Source organism: Harmonia axyridis, chromosome X (genome assembly GCF_914767665.1).
Source record: "Harmonia axyridis chromosome X, icHarAxyr1.1, whole genome shotgun sequence".
Taxonomy (NCBI): Eukaryota; Metazoa; Arthropoda; class Insecta; order Coleoptera; family Coccinellidae; genus Harmonia; species Harmonia axyridis.
In genome coordinates this window covers 21321133-21337903 of record NC_059508.1, presented here as the reverse complement: position 1 = coordinate 21337903, position 16771 = coordinate 21321133, and the positions used below count along the sequence as shown (strand labels likewise).

The 16771-nt window shown below is 34.4% G+C and overlaps 1 protein-coding gene across 3 annotated transcripts in view; it reads right to left on the bottom strand.

Annotated features, from left to right (window-relative positions):
* Positions 1-16771, bottom strand: part of LOC123686697 (protein grainyhead) — a 169350-nt gene that overhangs the window by 20779 nt on the left and 131800 nt on the right. For 2 of the 3 annotated variants that reach the window (XM_045626928.1, XM_045626929.1), the window contains exons 3-6: positions 13272-13556; positions 4121-4430; positions 2476-3141; positions 2127-2299 (exon numbers count right to left, since the gene is read on the bottom strand). In XM_045626928.1, the coding sequence (XP_045482884.1) occupies positions 2127-2299; positions 2476-3141; positions 4121-4430; positions 13272-13556 (1434 nt within the window). The remainder of the gene's footprint in view (positions 1-2126; positions 2300-2475; positions 3142-4120; positions 4431-13271; positions 13557-16771) is intronic. The other variant, XM_045626930.1, reaches the window with a different exon arrangement.

The window sequence follows — 16771 nt, the reverse complement described above, 5'->3', positions numbered from 1 at the left end:
ACACCGATTGTTCATACAGCTGATTGAAGTCCACTATAAAGAAAAATGATTCCGAATGAATCCAAAGATATCAAGTTCCTTAGTGATTTCCAAGAATTTAATAGGTGGAATTTCATTCATTTTCAGAAATTTTGTGGGACATCAAGATCAATTGCGATTGATGATATTAACATTTCTGAATTAAACTGAGATATATCTATTATGTATGTATTTCTCATCAAACTGCATTTACATTGATGCCTGAAATTCCGGAATAGTCGATTACCAACTCGATCATTCTCTGTGAAAAATCACTTGGCAGTTACATAAAATATACAGGGGGCTCAGGAAATGATGTCCATTACTGATAATTTCCTCGAAGTGAATACAAAATGTTGGCTCGATAAAATTATCAGTTTTGAAATTGTCAAGTGAACGAAATTTCTAAATAGATACAGCCATACTATTCGATACGATTCTTGTCATAGGTGCTCAAAGAATCATACGAAGTATCAACCGTTGGTTCGAGAAGTTTCACAAGACGAACGTTGGCTTAACGATCAATCTGGACTTGATTATGAAGGCAAAAACCACTTCATAACGAGGCGAATCAGATTTAGAAACGGCTAAGGGTACGATGAAAAGAAAACCTTCTTTCACCCCCTTGTATGAAGAGATACAGAAAGTTCATCAACGGTAAAATGAAACCGGTTTCCTTTTTTCCATGACAAAATCACTTGGGTGTTTTGAAAGTCCCTTTCTAGAAAGGCAACTTTAACCGTTCTCAGAGGACCTTATCAAATAGAATGCTGGAGGATAATACTCATTTGATTATCGGTACGTACATACATATGTTGAATTTTGATACCTTGAGTTTCAGATCTGTTTCATTTGTGGAGTGCTGAGAATTTTGTTTCTTAACGTTCCCCATCTCGAAGTTTTTATGATTTAGATTCGTCCTTGTCGAACAAAAATTAACCATAGAAATTAATTAGACATACACCAATTTGTGGCCTTGTCCTTTCATATTATATTTAAATTAAAGTTGAATTTTATCTAAATTTTCAAGGAATTGAAAATAATCAAATTTTATTAAGTAGGTGTTACGGATTCAAGATTGCTGAATTCTTGTGTAAGTGTTTTTCTAGAAATATTTTTGAATCTATTACTGCATTCCCTTCATTATACCCGATAGTTTAGGTTTAAAGACGAAAAATATCACCATATTTCCGTAATTCTGTACTAGCAGAATCTTAATACAAATAAATTGTTCGTTCAATTCTCTAATCCTTACGATTTTACACCTTTTTTATGGAGTCTTAAGGAATGAATAAAATTATAATTATTATAACATTTCGTAGATTTAGTTTCAAAATATCACTCTCAAAAAATGTAGCATATTGTTATCTGAATTAAGTACATGGATCTTTTAATGAATAATAGTAACTGAAAACAACATTCTTCTGACAAAATGAACAAAAAATAAATATATGTTTATGATTCTAGCATCGGAAATTTGTCATTTTCATTTTTTGACTTTTATATTCATAAAAGACATTATATTGAAAATGAAATTGTCATGCTGTGCATAAAAACTCGTGAATTACAATATTAAAGGGTAATTAAAGGACCTATTTTCAGAAAAGAAACAAGCGTAAATATGAGGAAAATAGAAAATTCAAAATCATATAAATGAAAAACAACTAGGAATTATCCAGAAAAACACTTGCTGTAACAAGGGAAAGGAACGACATACTTGCGAATTCTTGGAATAAAGACTCATACCTGATTTTCTAAAGGAATAATTATCAAGTAAATGAAAAGAATAAACGAATTCATTCCGAAAAAACTAGTACAAGAGAATATTATTCTATTTCGATTTCTTGGCCGTCCCTCAAGAGCCGCCGCTGGTCTATCGGTGTCTTGAAGGCATAGTTTCCAGATTGATCGAAGCTGAATCGAGTTTGACTAGTTCACGGCAATGGCAAACTTATGTCGAGGTCAGAGAAACAATTTCAATTCCGCTTGATGCCATGTTAGCCTGATGTGCACCAGTTGACGGTATTCACACTCAATCCTATGTGAGGTGACATCTTCGCACCTCATACACCAATTAAGCCAACACCAGTACACGTTAAAATACTCACACTTTGGGAATTTGAATTTTGTCCGCATCGTTCTGTCTGCCAAAGTCGTGCCATGGTCTGCTGCGACTTGTAGCTTGGTTGCCTGGTGAATTTGAGTTGCTGCTCCTTTGGGAAAGCGACAACGGATCCAGGAGGGAGGAGTTCGTTTGGCAAAGGTCCGTGTAGTCGAAGGACTGCAACAATTACGACTCTTTCTAAACACGCTCAACAGTTACGAGTTTTGGTTGCTATTTGCAGGGCAGAAGGTAACGTGCTCAAAATGACTCGATTAAGATCGATTCCCGTTTGCCCTTAAATTGCAGTGATAGCTGAGGGGAAAAGGGTGGTGGGCATGTTCAAAATATCTCACCTGATGTATGTTGTTTTGATCACGTGGCGTAACGGCATCTTGGCCGATGCCACTATCAGGGCTGGGCAGGTCAACGGTGAGTCCAGCTGCTGTTGCTGCGATCACACTCTTCCCATGGTAAGACTGTCTCACGTAACGTTCGATAAAACTTGGGGTCGCGCCTCCCGATGTGTCATCAGCATAACCGAGCTGAGACTGCCTCAGCTGAGAGGAATAGATCGGCTCTGGCGTAACCGCACCGGATGTAACGGTAGTGTAGTCGTTGTAACGGTAGTAAGGATCTGAAGAAGAGAACGCTGTCGAACTGGCTGGCCTAGGGACACTGTACGAGCCGGATGTGCCAACGATGCTCTGACTGTACTGGCCAGCGTGCTCAGAATAAGGTATCGGTGATGGCGTGCCGCTACCACTATGGGTGGCGTTCATAGGAGCGAATATTTGCGTGGTATACATAGCCGGTTTGAGGCCATCCGAATGTATAAACTCAATTGGACCAGTGCTGGAACCGTCTGCCAAAAGGCTGCTGTGAGTTGAGGTCGGCGTGCCGTTCACCGAACGCGAACCGTGCTGAGGCGAGCTGAGACCGCGGTGAGACTCGTCTTTGATCGAATTTACGTCCACTATAACATCTCCTTGGTGACTTCCTGTAGACGACACCAGCACTACCTATAACCACCAACCAGTTATCATCCATCTGCTCAATCGTTGGCCCTGGTGCCACACATCCACTACGTTGCTACCAGACAAACACCAAACATGATGATCAACTACATTTAAGCTCGCTTTATAGTGAGCTGAAAATGCGTTCTATTTCTTTGCCTTAAGTTTTTTTTGCTATTTATCACAGTGTCAAAGGGCCAAGAACACTGTTTCAACTCAAAAGTTTGCTATTTTTGACGACTGAGTCGGTGAAAACACTGATAATTCAATTAAATCGTTCGGAAGAATACAAATAAGAAATTAATAATTATAATATAATAAATAACGGTAATTTTTCACAGTTCTGAAACTCAGTCATCGTCGTTTTCAAACGGGTAGTTGAGCATTGTTGTTTGGGTTTACACTACTGATCAATTTCAAGAAAGGTCTAATTCATGCAACTAATCGAAGAAATCAAGAATTGGAAGAAGGAACGTCCAAGGTATTTTCATCGTTCCTTTCACCAAATATGGTACTGAATAACCACCACCCAAAATCGAGGTTTGTTATCACTGCAGTCAAAACAGCGAGCAACTATAAGGGCCAACGGGCATTAAAAAAAAATCTACTCAAAAATATTCTGTGCGATCATTTCGGAATTCATGAATTTCTCTGGTTCCTCAATCCAAAGCATCTTGATGTTGTTAATCAAAATTGTCAATCACAATTGTTAACTCGTCATACCTGTTTAGATCATCCAATCTATTTTAAACAAATAAAATGGTGAGATGTCAAAAAATCAATCTCCACATGAAACCACGAATTCCGAAATGAACTCACATTATTCATTCCCACTACACTAAACACTAATTGCACTCATGAAGAAACCACACAAGATATTTCAGTTATTCGGGAAAATTTGGTTTTATTTAATACTGAAGTATTCGGTGTGGCCCAGAGTGTGATAGAAGCACAAAAAGAAACATAAATTCACTACACTAGTCACCTTATGCCGTTGTTGCTTGGTTACGATTATCGAACTGTCCAGACTGGCCGAGCCTGGTGAGCTACTGTCAAGTTTTCGGTGGTGGCTGAGGTCTTCAGGCTCGCGTTTGACAATTTGGAGATTTTGACCGGTCGGAGACGGCTGTGCATAGATGTGTTGATTGTTCAGGAATAAACCTTGCAATTCTTGAGAACTAAGTTGACTCCCGGTACTCATAGGCGTGGTCGGTAGTTCCAAGCCCGTCCCACTAACTAAACCATTGGTTGCTTTCAGCTGTGATGTTAAGATGCTACCAGCTTGGGAACTCGCTCTGTAACAAACAAATTGCGTCATTTGGCATGTAGAGGGGTCTGGTTGACAAGAGAGTGAGTGGATAGGGATTCATACACATGCGACACGTGATTCATACACAATTAACCAGCGTCTACACAGGTACCTGAGCAGTGCCACTTACGATCAGTCGTCGGCTACTACCGTACGCAGGAACAATCGTCCCATAAGATCATTCCAATCTTTATAGTTCATGAAAAATATCCGAGGAACGTGATGTCAAGAGAGAATTCCAGTTCGTGCCAACTTAGCAAACGAAATGTACGAATTTCTGAGTAGTTATACCACTATCGAAAAACCCCAAATATAAATATTAAATCACATAATAATGTGGATGTAATGAGATAATTCAGGTATTCTTGAGTTACCTCAATTTTTTAATATTTACTAAGATAAATACTCCTAAAATATTCATAAAAAAACATCAAATTGCTTCATTAATTTTAGTTTCTAATCAATTGCTTTTGGCAATTTAAACATCTAGAATTTTCATAGGATAAAGTTATTCATAGATGACACAAACCTTAATAGCTAATTTTCTTTGTCAATATCTGTGATTACTAGACAATATTGTTTTCAATTTAATAAATGATACAGAAAACTTATCCCCTATTGTAATCTAGTACCACTGCACTTTTTAGAGTTCCATTGTACTACATTTAGTAAATCTACATTTGTACCCCCTTCGACACATTTTTGTCATAATTTTACTCACTCGTGGTTTACATATCATCACTCATTTAGTTTGTTTACAGTGTTCCGTTCAACCAGTCGATCTCAATTATATTGTGTGATTTTTAGAAATGATAAATAGATCGAACAAAAAATTTGCATAACAATTTGTATTTTGCATGCTGAAGCGCTGAAATTACTACATCAACAATAAAAAAAGCCTGATTTATGTATTTTGATCCATGATGACAGATTCTGATCAAAAATCCACACTGAAATTATCGTCGATTTATTAAACCGATATCGTGAATTCTACAACCCATAAATATGTTAACACATGACATATGTATGAAAATCAAGATAATACGCATTTAACAGTTTGTTCTGAAGGTGATTGCAATTTTATAAAAGACTTTTCAATCTTTATCTCATTCTATCTTAGTATTTATGTTTTTAAAAATTTTTTCCAATTTTCAATATTATCTGTAATTACCTACTCAAATTAATCATCTCCGTTCTACTAAATCAGCTTAGTAAGCAAATATTTTAAACTTCGACTCTGTTACCTTTTATTTATACATATTTCTCAGTGCAACTCATACCCATTTCGTTTGTTTTTGTCTGTAGCATTGATTAATTCTAAATATGAAGATGAAACGTTAGTTCAGTCCCAATTGGTCCTGTTGTAAATTGAACTTCAATATGTTCACTCTCTTGAGTGAACATATTGAAGTTCAATTTACAGGTGTTTTTACGTTCTTACGTAAAAACACCGAATCTGTTAAGAAGTTATCATCAACTCTTCATAGTTTTAGTTTAATCACATATAATTAGTGATAGAGTTTTCATGGAATAGTTCTTTTGTTGTTTTGTAAAACAGCCTGTTAAAAATGCGATTCGTAAGTTTGTTTAAATAGATCCCATATTTGATGATCAAGGATAGAGTATTACGCTACCCTTGCAAATTGATACATGTCGAGCGAAAAGCCTGAACAATGAACCAAAAATGCCGATCAATAACAGACTAGGTCGTCAGCGCAGCCCATCAGTTGCAAATAAAGACTGGATGTTGAAAACTCGCTGGTAGTGGTTACCGCAATAATGAATCAGGTTCAATTTCGTGTTACATATTGATGCTTCAATAAGGCAACTGACGTTTGCAATGCTGCATCCGACTAGACTGGCGTTTATCTGGCGTTAGAATCTTGCTAGACCGTGATGCAGAATCGTGATCTGGCCGACCTGTACCAGGTCACCTTCACAATGCCGCTTGCACGCGCCAAACATCACCAACACGTGATTGTTCTATTCCACATAACACGGTGTAAAGCAGAAGACCGACTGAGACTGGAAAAGATTATTTCTTTTGTATGCACAATGCCACACGTTTTTATGGTTTACGTGGACTCTAAGCGCCACACACACACACACGCTCAACTCAACAATTTAAATCGTCGTCAGTGATGTTGAAACGACCAGAAACGTTTCGTTATCTATAGAATAATAATAAACCTGACCTACGACAACAACTGACGGAGACAAGTTTGAAAAGCGCAAATCAGATTATTGATGTTTTTCTTGATTTCGTGGGGGAACAGAAAGTTACTACCTACCTAACGGAGGATAATGAAAATTAACAGAGTGTTGATATGATGAAATGATAGATTGATATATCTTCGAACTTCATGAGTGGAAGCAAATTCCGTTTGTCTGAACATTCATATTTTGTGTGACCAATGGTCTAATGCATCCTTGGTCCTTCGGGCCGGATACGCAATATTTCGAGACCACCGATACGTAGAGAATCGATTTCACGTGCTATCAACGATGTAAAAGTCTCGGAATCGATCGAAAGAATGTAAGAAAAATCCTCCAATATGGAAAGCCATGAAAAATGGGTACGTCACATTTTATCCGCGACTGTTTGTTATTCGAATCTCGTAGCATACGATTCTTGCACATACCGGTATTAATCTTTGTTAAATGATTCAGGTGCCAATTTCTTTGATGGTCACGTGGAATTGCTCAGTTGCAATTGAACTTTCTAGTTGTTATAAGGATCGGCTGGTATGTACTTTTAGACATAATAAAAATAACTAGACGTTTACTAACACCGAATTGGATGTCACTGCAGAGACTTTCACCATAGAGCAAAACTTCAAGTATCGTATTTTAGATTTCATTCGGCGACTTAGTATATAAATGATCACTATTGATTTGGAACAGTTGAAACGATTGTAAAAATCAATACAAGAAGTGATTTCTAATTACTTGCCTACATCAAGCATTCCAGAAATTTTAAATCGCACCTATAGGACTACCTGAGACGTCGCGTCTATGAAAATATGCCTTCTCTTCCGTTCAGACACTATCTATTCTTCGATAAACGTAAGCCAAAAGAAATACTCTCCTTAATCACAGAATTTTATGTTTTATGGTCAGTCAGTTGTAAATTGTACGAATACCTACTAAGTATAAGGTTTTGCGGAAAACAATTTGAAGTTTGAATCATTAATATTCCCTAATGTTCGTTTCTAAACAGTAATAGTGCTTTTGCTCATCTGTAAACTTTCAGGTGTTATTTAATTACATAGGTGCTGACTATTTTTAAGCGAAGATCTTCTATAGAAGTAGGTACTGTTTTAAACACAATTGATCCCACAAAAAAGTGTAGAGGTGTCGAATCAGCAGATCCTGGGGCCATTATTTAGGACATCTACCCCCAAACCGATTCTCGGTTTCAAGAAGGCTACATACTGGGACCATGCTTTGCGGTTGTATCATTTAAGTAGAATGAAAATGAGGACAATTTTTTCAACTTATGTACTTGGATGTTTGCACCTGTCTCACCTTCGGTCATATTTGATGCTACTAACAGTGTTTCTATTTTATAAAAAAAAGAAAATTTGTGAGTAGCTCAAAATTTTTTTCTTGGATCACGTGAAGGTTTATTATCGCAAATAAAAAGCCAAAAATGAATGTGCCAGAAGAACAGTCCTGAAGGATGATGCTTGGTTTGGTAGTGCGGCCTATTTGCCTTATCTTGAATAATTCAATTGAATGTTCATGAATGAAGCAGTGCCGTTAAACGAAGAACAACAAATCAAATGTCTTATAAAAGGAACGTAAAAGTATTTTGAGGCTGAATGGCGAAGCAATAAAAGCCGAGTATAAAATACTGTAGGCTTGGTTGTCCCGTGTCCCCTCCACAATCGGAACCCCTTCTTTGGTCGTTCGTATTTTTATTTAAACACTCCATATATGAATAAGAATGATGGCGATACGTACAATGGGACTAAATTTGTATAAGAAATCGAAAGGGAGCAGGATGAGTGATGACATTGTCAAAAAAAAATCGCTACTGTTCTTCTGCTATCGAGTGTCAGACCGAAAGGGAAAAAGAACTCAACGAACGTCTTCCTACAGAAGAAAATAATTTCCATAAAAAATTTATTTTAAAATATGCGACCATGTCTTGCGAGAAGTTGGATTATATACAGGGAGATACTTTGAGTTGTACATATATTTCAACCGAAGATTCCTAAGGTTAAAGGAAACACTTTTTTCCTCTACAATTTTTTTCGATTCGGCTCTGTTGAAAAGATACAGACTGTTGAAAATCCATAAAAAATGTGATTTTGTAATAGAAAATTCATTTTATTAATTTTAAATTGAGATGAATGAATGAAAATAAATCACGATATAATGTAACATTCATTGGAACATCAAACCAAAAAGATATTATATTTCAATGACTCGATACCTACAACCAACTTTCACTAATGCCGGTGGTTGAAAAAAACGATCCCTCAAAATAGTGCCCTAACTTGTTTGACAGGGAAAAAAATCAACCACAATTCGTGACCAAACCAGAAGAGGGTTCAACTAAACATGAAATTAATTATAAGCTGCATTGACCCACCAAATTTTTTCAGTAAGTAAGTCTAAGTAGATATCTCTCATAGAATAAGGAAAACACTTTTCAATATCTGATTTAACCGTGTCTCGTCTTGAAATATTATGTTATAGACTTTTAATTTCCCATTTCAACATAAACGATTATAAAAGTTGCCATATTTCAAATCGGAAATAGTCATTATATTCATTTTTCTATAGAGAATTGGCAACATTTTCGTTAGTAGCAAGCTTCAAAGGATGCGAAACGACCAAAATCCCAAACAACAGCTGGTAAGGTTATGACATCCGTCTTTTGGAACCTGTCCATTGACAGGCATATTGTCCATTGACTTTCATGACAAAAGTGGATATTACATAACGTTATTGATTGAGTGTAGAAATTAAGAAAAAAAAACATCAAATGAAAAAACTCTTTCAGCAAGACAAACTGCTTGTCACAAAAGACAAAGAAAGGATGAATATTTCTACAGAAAAGGTGTTGAAATATTAGAGGAGAGTTGGAGTACATGTGGACGTGTACCTACTATGTTGGAGAATAAAGAGTCGAATTTTTGAGAAAAAAATTCAGTTTTAACTGGTTATGCCCCTAACTTATTTATTAGCTATTATTTCCATTTCAACACATACGATTATAAACGTTTCTATATTTGAAATAGGAAATAGTCATTAGAATAATTTTTCAATCGAGAAATCTCGCGTATGCCGAAATTCAACAATAAATATATCAAAATCGCAACTATATTTGAATAAAACAAATTAACGAACACCACAACTGCTATCCCAGACATAAGATTCGAATTATAAATATCTCTGACCTTTTTTTAATATACCTAAGTTGTTTGATGCGAACAGGGTTTCAAGTCTGATAATATCAGTATCATATTACTATGCAGATCTGAAGATAGGCATTCTAATAAGTAGGATTAAAATGACATATGTAGGGATATTGTAGTCTTTGCCAACAATTCACCCCATGGTGGAAATATCTACCTCTTCTCTGTGTATTCATCGATCCTGAGGTTGTGTAAGGGTTTCTGCACTATTTTGATTAGGAAATAGATAAAAAACGGTACTATTTGTTAGCTCCGCATGTTTCTAAACCAATTCTAGTTCGACAGATGACGAGTTTCTAAGAATAAGTGGGATTATTCTCTCTTCAAGTTTATTCTCACAGATTGAGAGAAATCAATGACTAAAACCGATACCGATTCCATGGAATATCGATTTTTTTGGAGACATTTTTTTCCATCCTCCAATTAGCATAATAGATTTCACACGTATCCAAAGATTCGTTATTAGAAATAATGAATCGAATCGAAATGAATAAAATTTAATATGTGTAGAAGAAACCTCGCATCGGAGAAATAATTTCCAATTCTCAGCGAAGCTCATTGAAAAAAGTGATATTGGAAGTATGATAATATTAAAAAAGGACCAATTCGTTTTTCAACACGTTACCAATTTAGGAGTTCGACAGGTTCTGAAATATTCCATATCATCGAATAAAATCTTGGTACCAATTAAAGTCTCCAGATTGGTTGTTTCATTAAAATTTATACCATGAATTTTGTTAGGTTATTTTTCCGTATTAATTATATTGTCCATCACATCCTCCTTAGCTTGAAATTAATTCACTTTCAGTTTTACGCCATCAGAGGTTGGTCAATTTAAAATTGATTTATGACTTCATTTTGCTGAAGATAGTCTTCGCAAAAAGTAGGGTGTTGTTTTTACAACAGCTCTGGAGACTTTTTGTTTGAAACTTCAATTTTATATACAAGAGATGCCGATTATAGTCGGTAGAATATATAATAATTCCATAATTAATTAACATTATTGATAGTTCAACATGCATGAATAGCCAGGTCTTGAATTGAAACCTAGCCCATTTTGATACACAAGATGAGATTTGAAAATCTACCTACTCATTTCAAAACAGTGTGCTGAATATTTTTCCAGGTTTGAAAACCTAAACGAACAGAATGTAAAACAGAATTGCATCTGCAAAACAACTTGTCGTATATATTTGTGTTTGTTATGTATATTCTTAGATTACAAAGAGACTAACATTCTATAGGAAATTCGGTCCAACCAAAAATTATTACCATAAAAAAAGAATTTTTGTGAAAGCGACCTATTATGAACATGGAAATTCCAAAATACAGAATGATATTGTCATAAAATTGTAGGACGGGATGAGAATTATGATTAACGATCTTTATAAAAAATATCGCTCCATTATTCCACTTTTAATACATTATATACGTTTGTATATAACGTGCAGGATCCTTCACAAACGTGCAATTTAAAAACGTCTAAGATAAAATTTATTGCTACCTTCTGCCACACTGAACTATATATTACAACACACAATGGGATTAAAGTAAAAAAAATATTTTAAATAGCGCCTCGATACCTCGACAGTCTGCATAATTTCTAGGGATTTATTTTGGCTTCTTCAATGCGAATATTTGTTAGTTCTCAGGGGCGTAAAAATCAACAAGAAGGTACAAACAATGCGCAAGTTACAGTTTGAAGGTAGCTAGCAAGATTAAAATAAGGTATGTCGGGTCACCCTACAAAATTCTATTTGAAGGTGTGTACTTCATCTCGTCTAGGAATTGACTCTTAACTTTTTCTCGTTTTATATATTGAACCGCTGAAATTTATATATTTTTCATATAGTTAGTAATAGAATATGGGAAATCAATAAAGAAGGAACTTTCTAGGATACCTAGTTAAAAATCGATTAAATTCAGTATGAAAATCAGTTGTTATTGATAGAGAACTTCATCTATGAATTTCAAAAGTTCAAATACGGAATCAAATCCTTTGTCGTATTCAAGTCGAATTTTTGTGAACTCAGCTTTGTTTTTATATCTTTAATGGCGTATTTAATTGAATATTTCCCTCCTGTCAAAAATTCTATGTATCTGGAGAACAATTATCGAAAATTACAGCGATAATTGCATTGTAGGAAGCGAAACTGCACTGCGATAATTGTTCTGTTCATAGATGCTTAGTTTCTATGCATCTTACACAGTTCGAATCTATGGCAATTCCATTCTAAATCAGTTTGACAGGTAATGTAACAGTTTATTCGGGAAATATTCCCCCGAATTACACTCGTGCATCAAAATGACCGGATAATTTCGCATTCCAGCGTGTTTTCTTTGAAAAACTGCATTCGGTCATTTTCATTTTTGGAGAAAGAGCCCTCCACCTTCGGTGTCGGGCTCTTTCTCCAAAAATGAAAATGAACTCATGCAGTTTTTATGACAACACGCTGTCATGCAAAATTATCGGTAATTTTGATGCACTTGTGCAATTACTTACGAAAATTTTGGACCCATGCCGATTTGTTTTATATTATGTTACTAAAATATACCATATCTCTTTAGAATATACAGGACAACAGAAATAACATATCTAATGATTTACTTATTTTATGTAGGAAGAGTTGTTGAAATATATACGGAAATGCAATTTGTTTGGTATCTTGGAAATTCACTTTCAAATAAATAAGAATTTCCTGAGGATTCCATGAGAATCTAGAAAATTTGAGTAAATTCTTCGCAATTATTGCAGATTCATTTTCATATATTTGTTCTCCGAAAAATTCATAATGAATTCGGTATAAATTCTTCAGAAAACATTTAACAGACTCGAAAAATTTCTAAAGATTTGAGGACGGCAATTCGTTCAATGAATTTCTACTATCGCTTTTAGAAAAAGCGCATCTCACCTGACTATATCTCATAAATCTTTTAAAGCTCTCTAAGATATCATGGCCGTTATTTCTTTAACAAAGTCCGGCCAGAGCCAACTATGGTAGTAGACACTTGCGTGTTCTGAATACGTTTATTAGAAAACCACGATTGGCACAAGGCTTGGTAAAAATTACAATTCGAGGGGTCAAGAAAGAAAAAAGAGATTATCAGCTCTACAACATAATTCACGACTTTTTTCTTTATACTAATTGTTTAAGAATCGAGTAGAAACTACAAATATTATGATGTCAGTGATATTTTTCTGTATTGAATTCCATTATACAGTAGATTTTTGTTACCGAATCGCTAATTTCAAGCATTTAGAAAGTCAGGACTGTAGATTATATCGGACAGATAGCGGACGTTCGAACCAGACTGAAAATCTCTAGCTACGATAACTACAGCGTGAACAGCCTAGGGAACACACACTCTTATATTTTATTAAAAAAAATTCCACTTACGGCCAAATGTTCTCCAGTTTCTCCTTAGAATCCGGCAATTTGTAGTATTCATAGATGAAACCCATAGTAGGCGAGTTCTCTTCAGCGCCACCGTTTATGTTCAACATTGCAGTGGTAGCTGCCGTAAGGGGGTGTTCGTAGTAAGCTCTCCAAGTTTGGTGATCATCAGAAGGAGGCGCTGCCCCCTCGGGAACTTCTGCCATACCACGTTGTCCCACCACTGTAATGTCACCCGGCGCTGGCTGGCCACCCGAACCGTTCGAATCTAGGTGTTCCTTTCGTTTCCTGAAACAATAAAAATCATTCCATTTTTTTGTCTCAGAAAGAAATGTTGTATTTGTTATTATGATATTTCTTTTATTTCATTATATTGTAATAGTTTTTCAATTTGTAATCTATTATTATTTTTTTCATTTTATTGAAAAATCATTACTTTTTCATTCGATTATATTTATATCTTTTTATTTATTCATTAATATAATTAATATTTGCTTTCATCAAAAAAATTATCTCATTCTATATGAAAAATATCTTCTTACAAATAATTCATAATAATTATAAATTTATACGTTTATGTTCGATATTTTATCATTACTCGATTTAAACTTTTTTCAGTTGTTCTATGTGTTTCTGAAAATTTCTTTCTGTCTTCCTCTCTTTTTTTCATGTTAACAGAAACAGTGTAAACATATGAGTTTTTTAATATTGGTTTTTAAATTTTATAAATCAATATTCCTTCAGAAACATACTGTTTTTCACAACGAAACGAAAATTGACTTTAAATTTTTTTTGTGAAAAACTTATTATATTTACATAGAAATCCTTTGATGACACAATGCAGTAATCATACTAGTTCCAACGAATCAATATATCCCAAAACAAATTCAAAGAAATTTTGGGTAGCAGTTATATTGATGTAGTGAATATTGAAACTGGAGTATAAGCTAACTGTAAACTAATGTATACGTTGAAAAACAGAAAGAAACAACCCCGATCTACTGAGTTGGCCGTATTCTCCATTCTTAACTAACCTAAATCCATACTCATTAAAAAGAGTTGAATAAATTATCCTAATCAATAGATTAGATGATTCCAAGTCGCGAATTTTGAACATTACGACGATCACATGAAACGCGAAATAAGGCAAAAGCGATATATGAAGCTACATTCAGTAGCTTCTCTCCAAAATTGACTGGCATCATTATATAATTAGTTTCATTTCCACGAATTTTTGAAACAATAGACAAAAAACCAACATTGTTGCTTTGTCAGATTCACATTTTCAACTAGCGAAAATTAAAAAGGTGTGTTACGTTTTATAAAAGCTTCATTCTTAGATTTCCTATCTGAATATATCTATGTTATAATTCGAGAAATAGGTTTCCTCTAATTCATTGCATTTTTATTGAAATTAATGAAATATTTCCATGAATATCATTTAGTGATTTTTGCATTGAAAAATGTTGGTTGGCAGAACTGATTTCTTTAAGGCAAATTGATGAATTGACAGATAAAGCCGTGGCGGAAAGTTCGGAGTACCAACATATACCTAATAATGAAAAATAACCATGAAAACTGTGCGTTTCTGATATATTCTCGCACGATTTTGTTCTACAAGATGTGGAAGAATGAACGGAATAACCACAGAATTAGAGAAATAGGTTTTCAGACACGAATATGAAATTTTTGATGATTGGATTATTCGTTGGCTTGAGTTTATTATTTGAGAAGTCAACTTGCCAAATAAAACATATTTCGTGTTTTATTGACCATTTTCGTTTTCCAACATAGTAGTAAATCTGAACGTTCATTGATATATCGCAATATTTGTATCAGGATTAATGTAAATGAAACTTTGTATGAAGGCGTAACTGAAGGAAATTATAGAATATGATTGCTCCAATTCTATCAACGGTATACATATGATTCATTTTCGCTTTTGATGTGGAATTGTAATGAATTAGGTATATGTTATGATTTGAATAAATGTCATAATGGAAGGCACTAACAGTCATCAACAGTGACACACCCATTATGAAACAATTTAAATGTAAAATCTAAAATGAATTCGGCTACTGATTAGATCTTTCCTGATGACATTTAAAGTGATTATGCAGATCAGTCTAAGATTCAAGACTTATTGATATATGCGAGAAAGTTGCAGCTAGCATAAAACCACACCCTCCAAATTAATGAGTTTAGAACTAGCGTTAGCCTCAAATGTCCAGCCTAGTTAATTGATCGGCAATGAAAATATTCGAAATCTGAATTTTTAAATATACTTTCCAATGGATCACCGGAAGCTCCTGACACCCGAACACCTGTCAAACAATCCAGACCCAACATGAGTCTGGAACACCAATATGCATCATAAAGGGAATAAATAGCGAAAAACATTGCGAATTTTACATTTTGATTTATAATTTTCTGATATTATAAAATATCTCGAATCATGTAAAAAAGTGGTTAAAACAATTGAAAACAAAATTTGAACACGCAAGACTCATTTGACTCGGTCTTCCGAGTCAAATGACGAACTTTTCGAAAGTATATACTTATTGAAGAATTGATCAGGCCCATATTGAAAAAGCTTAAAATTTCGTATTAAAACATATTGTATCATTCCATCAATATATTATGTTTGTTTTGTTAAGTTTCCGTGAAATTATTCGATTCAATCTTAGATAAATGCAAAAGAAGAGACATAATTTTCCAGCTCACACGCAGGTGTATCAAATAATGTCACATTTACAATTTGAAAGGTACTAAAATTTTTATTTCTCTCTGAACTATGGGAATAAAATATTCTCACAAAGTGTCCTATTCAGAGATGAACGAATTTGCATCTTGTGTCGAATAATAAATTTTTGCAAAGGTAGTGTCAGCTTCCTAATAAAATACACTACAGAGGATATAAAAATCAACGTATCGGAGAAATGAAACCAGTCGGGTAAAAGAACCCATTGTTATGCTACAACGTGTAGGTGAACACAATCAAAACCTTAAAATATTTTTTGACAAATACGTACATTTTGATCACGTACCATCGTACACTATTTAAACGACATTTGAATAAGATGGGCACAGTAGATAAGGATTATAAAATGGCAGTAAAATGTCGAAATTATGGACGTGGATATGCCATTTCATTGGAGATTATTGGTATACATTGCTGGTAATTGTCAAAGAGGTTTGTACAGTCAACTAGAGAAAGTTTTATATCCATAATCAATAATTTATTCTGAATCTTCGGTATAAAGTACAAAATACGATAAAAAGATCTGCTTTCATTTCTACAACTCCTACTTTTACGTGTGGCTTTATGAAGTATAAAATAACAAAAAGCACTCAGTAACAAATATCCAAAATATTGTCATTTATGTAGACCAAATAGAAATAGCTTATGTGCATAAGTCAGTTTTGAATGATTGTATCTAATATTGATTGTTAGTTAAAAATCGGAACATCATCTATTTATTGTTCGATAATTGCTATTTAGT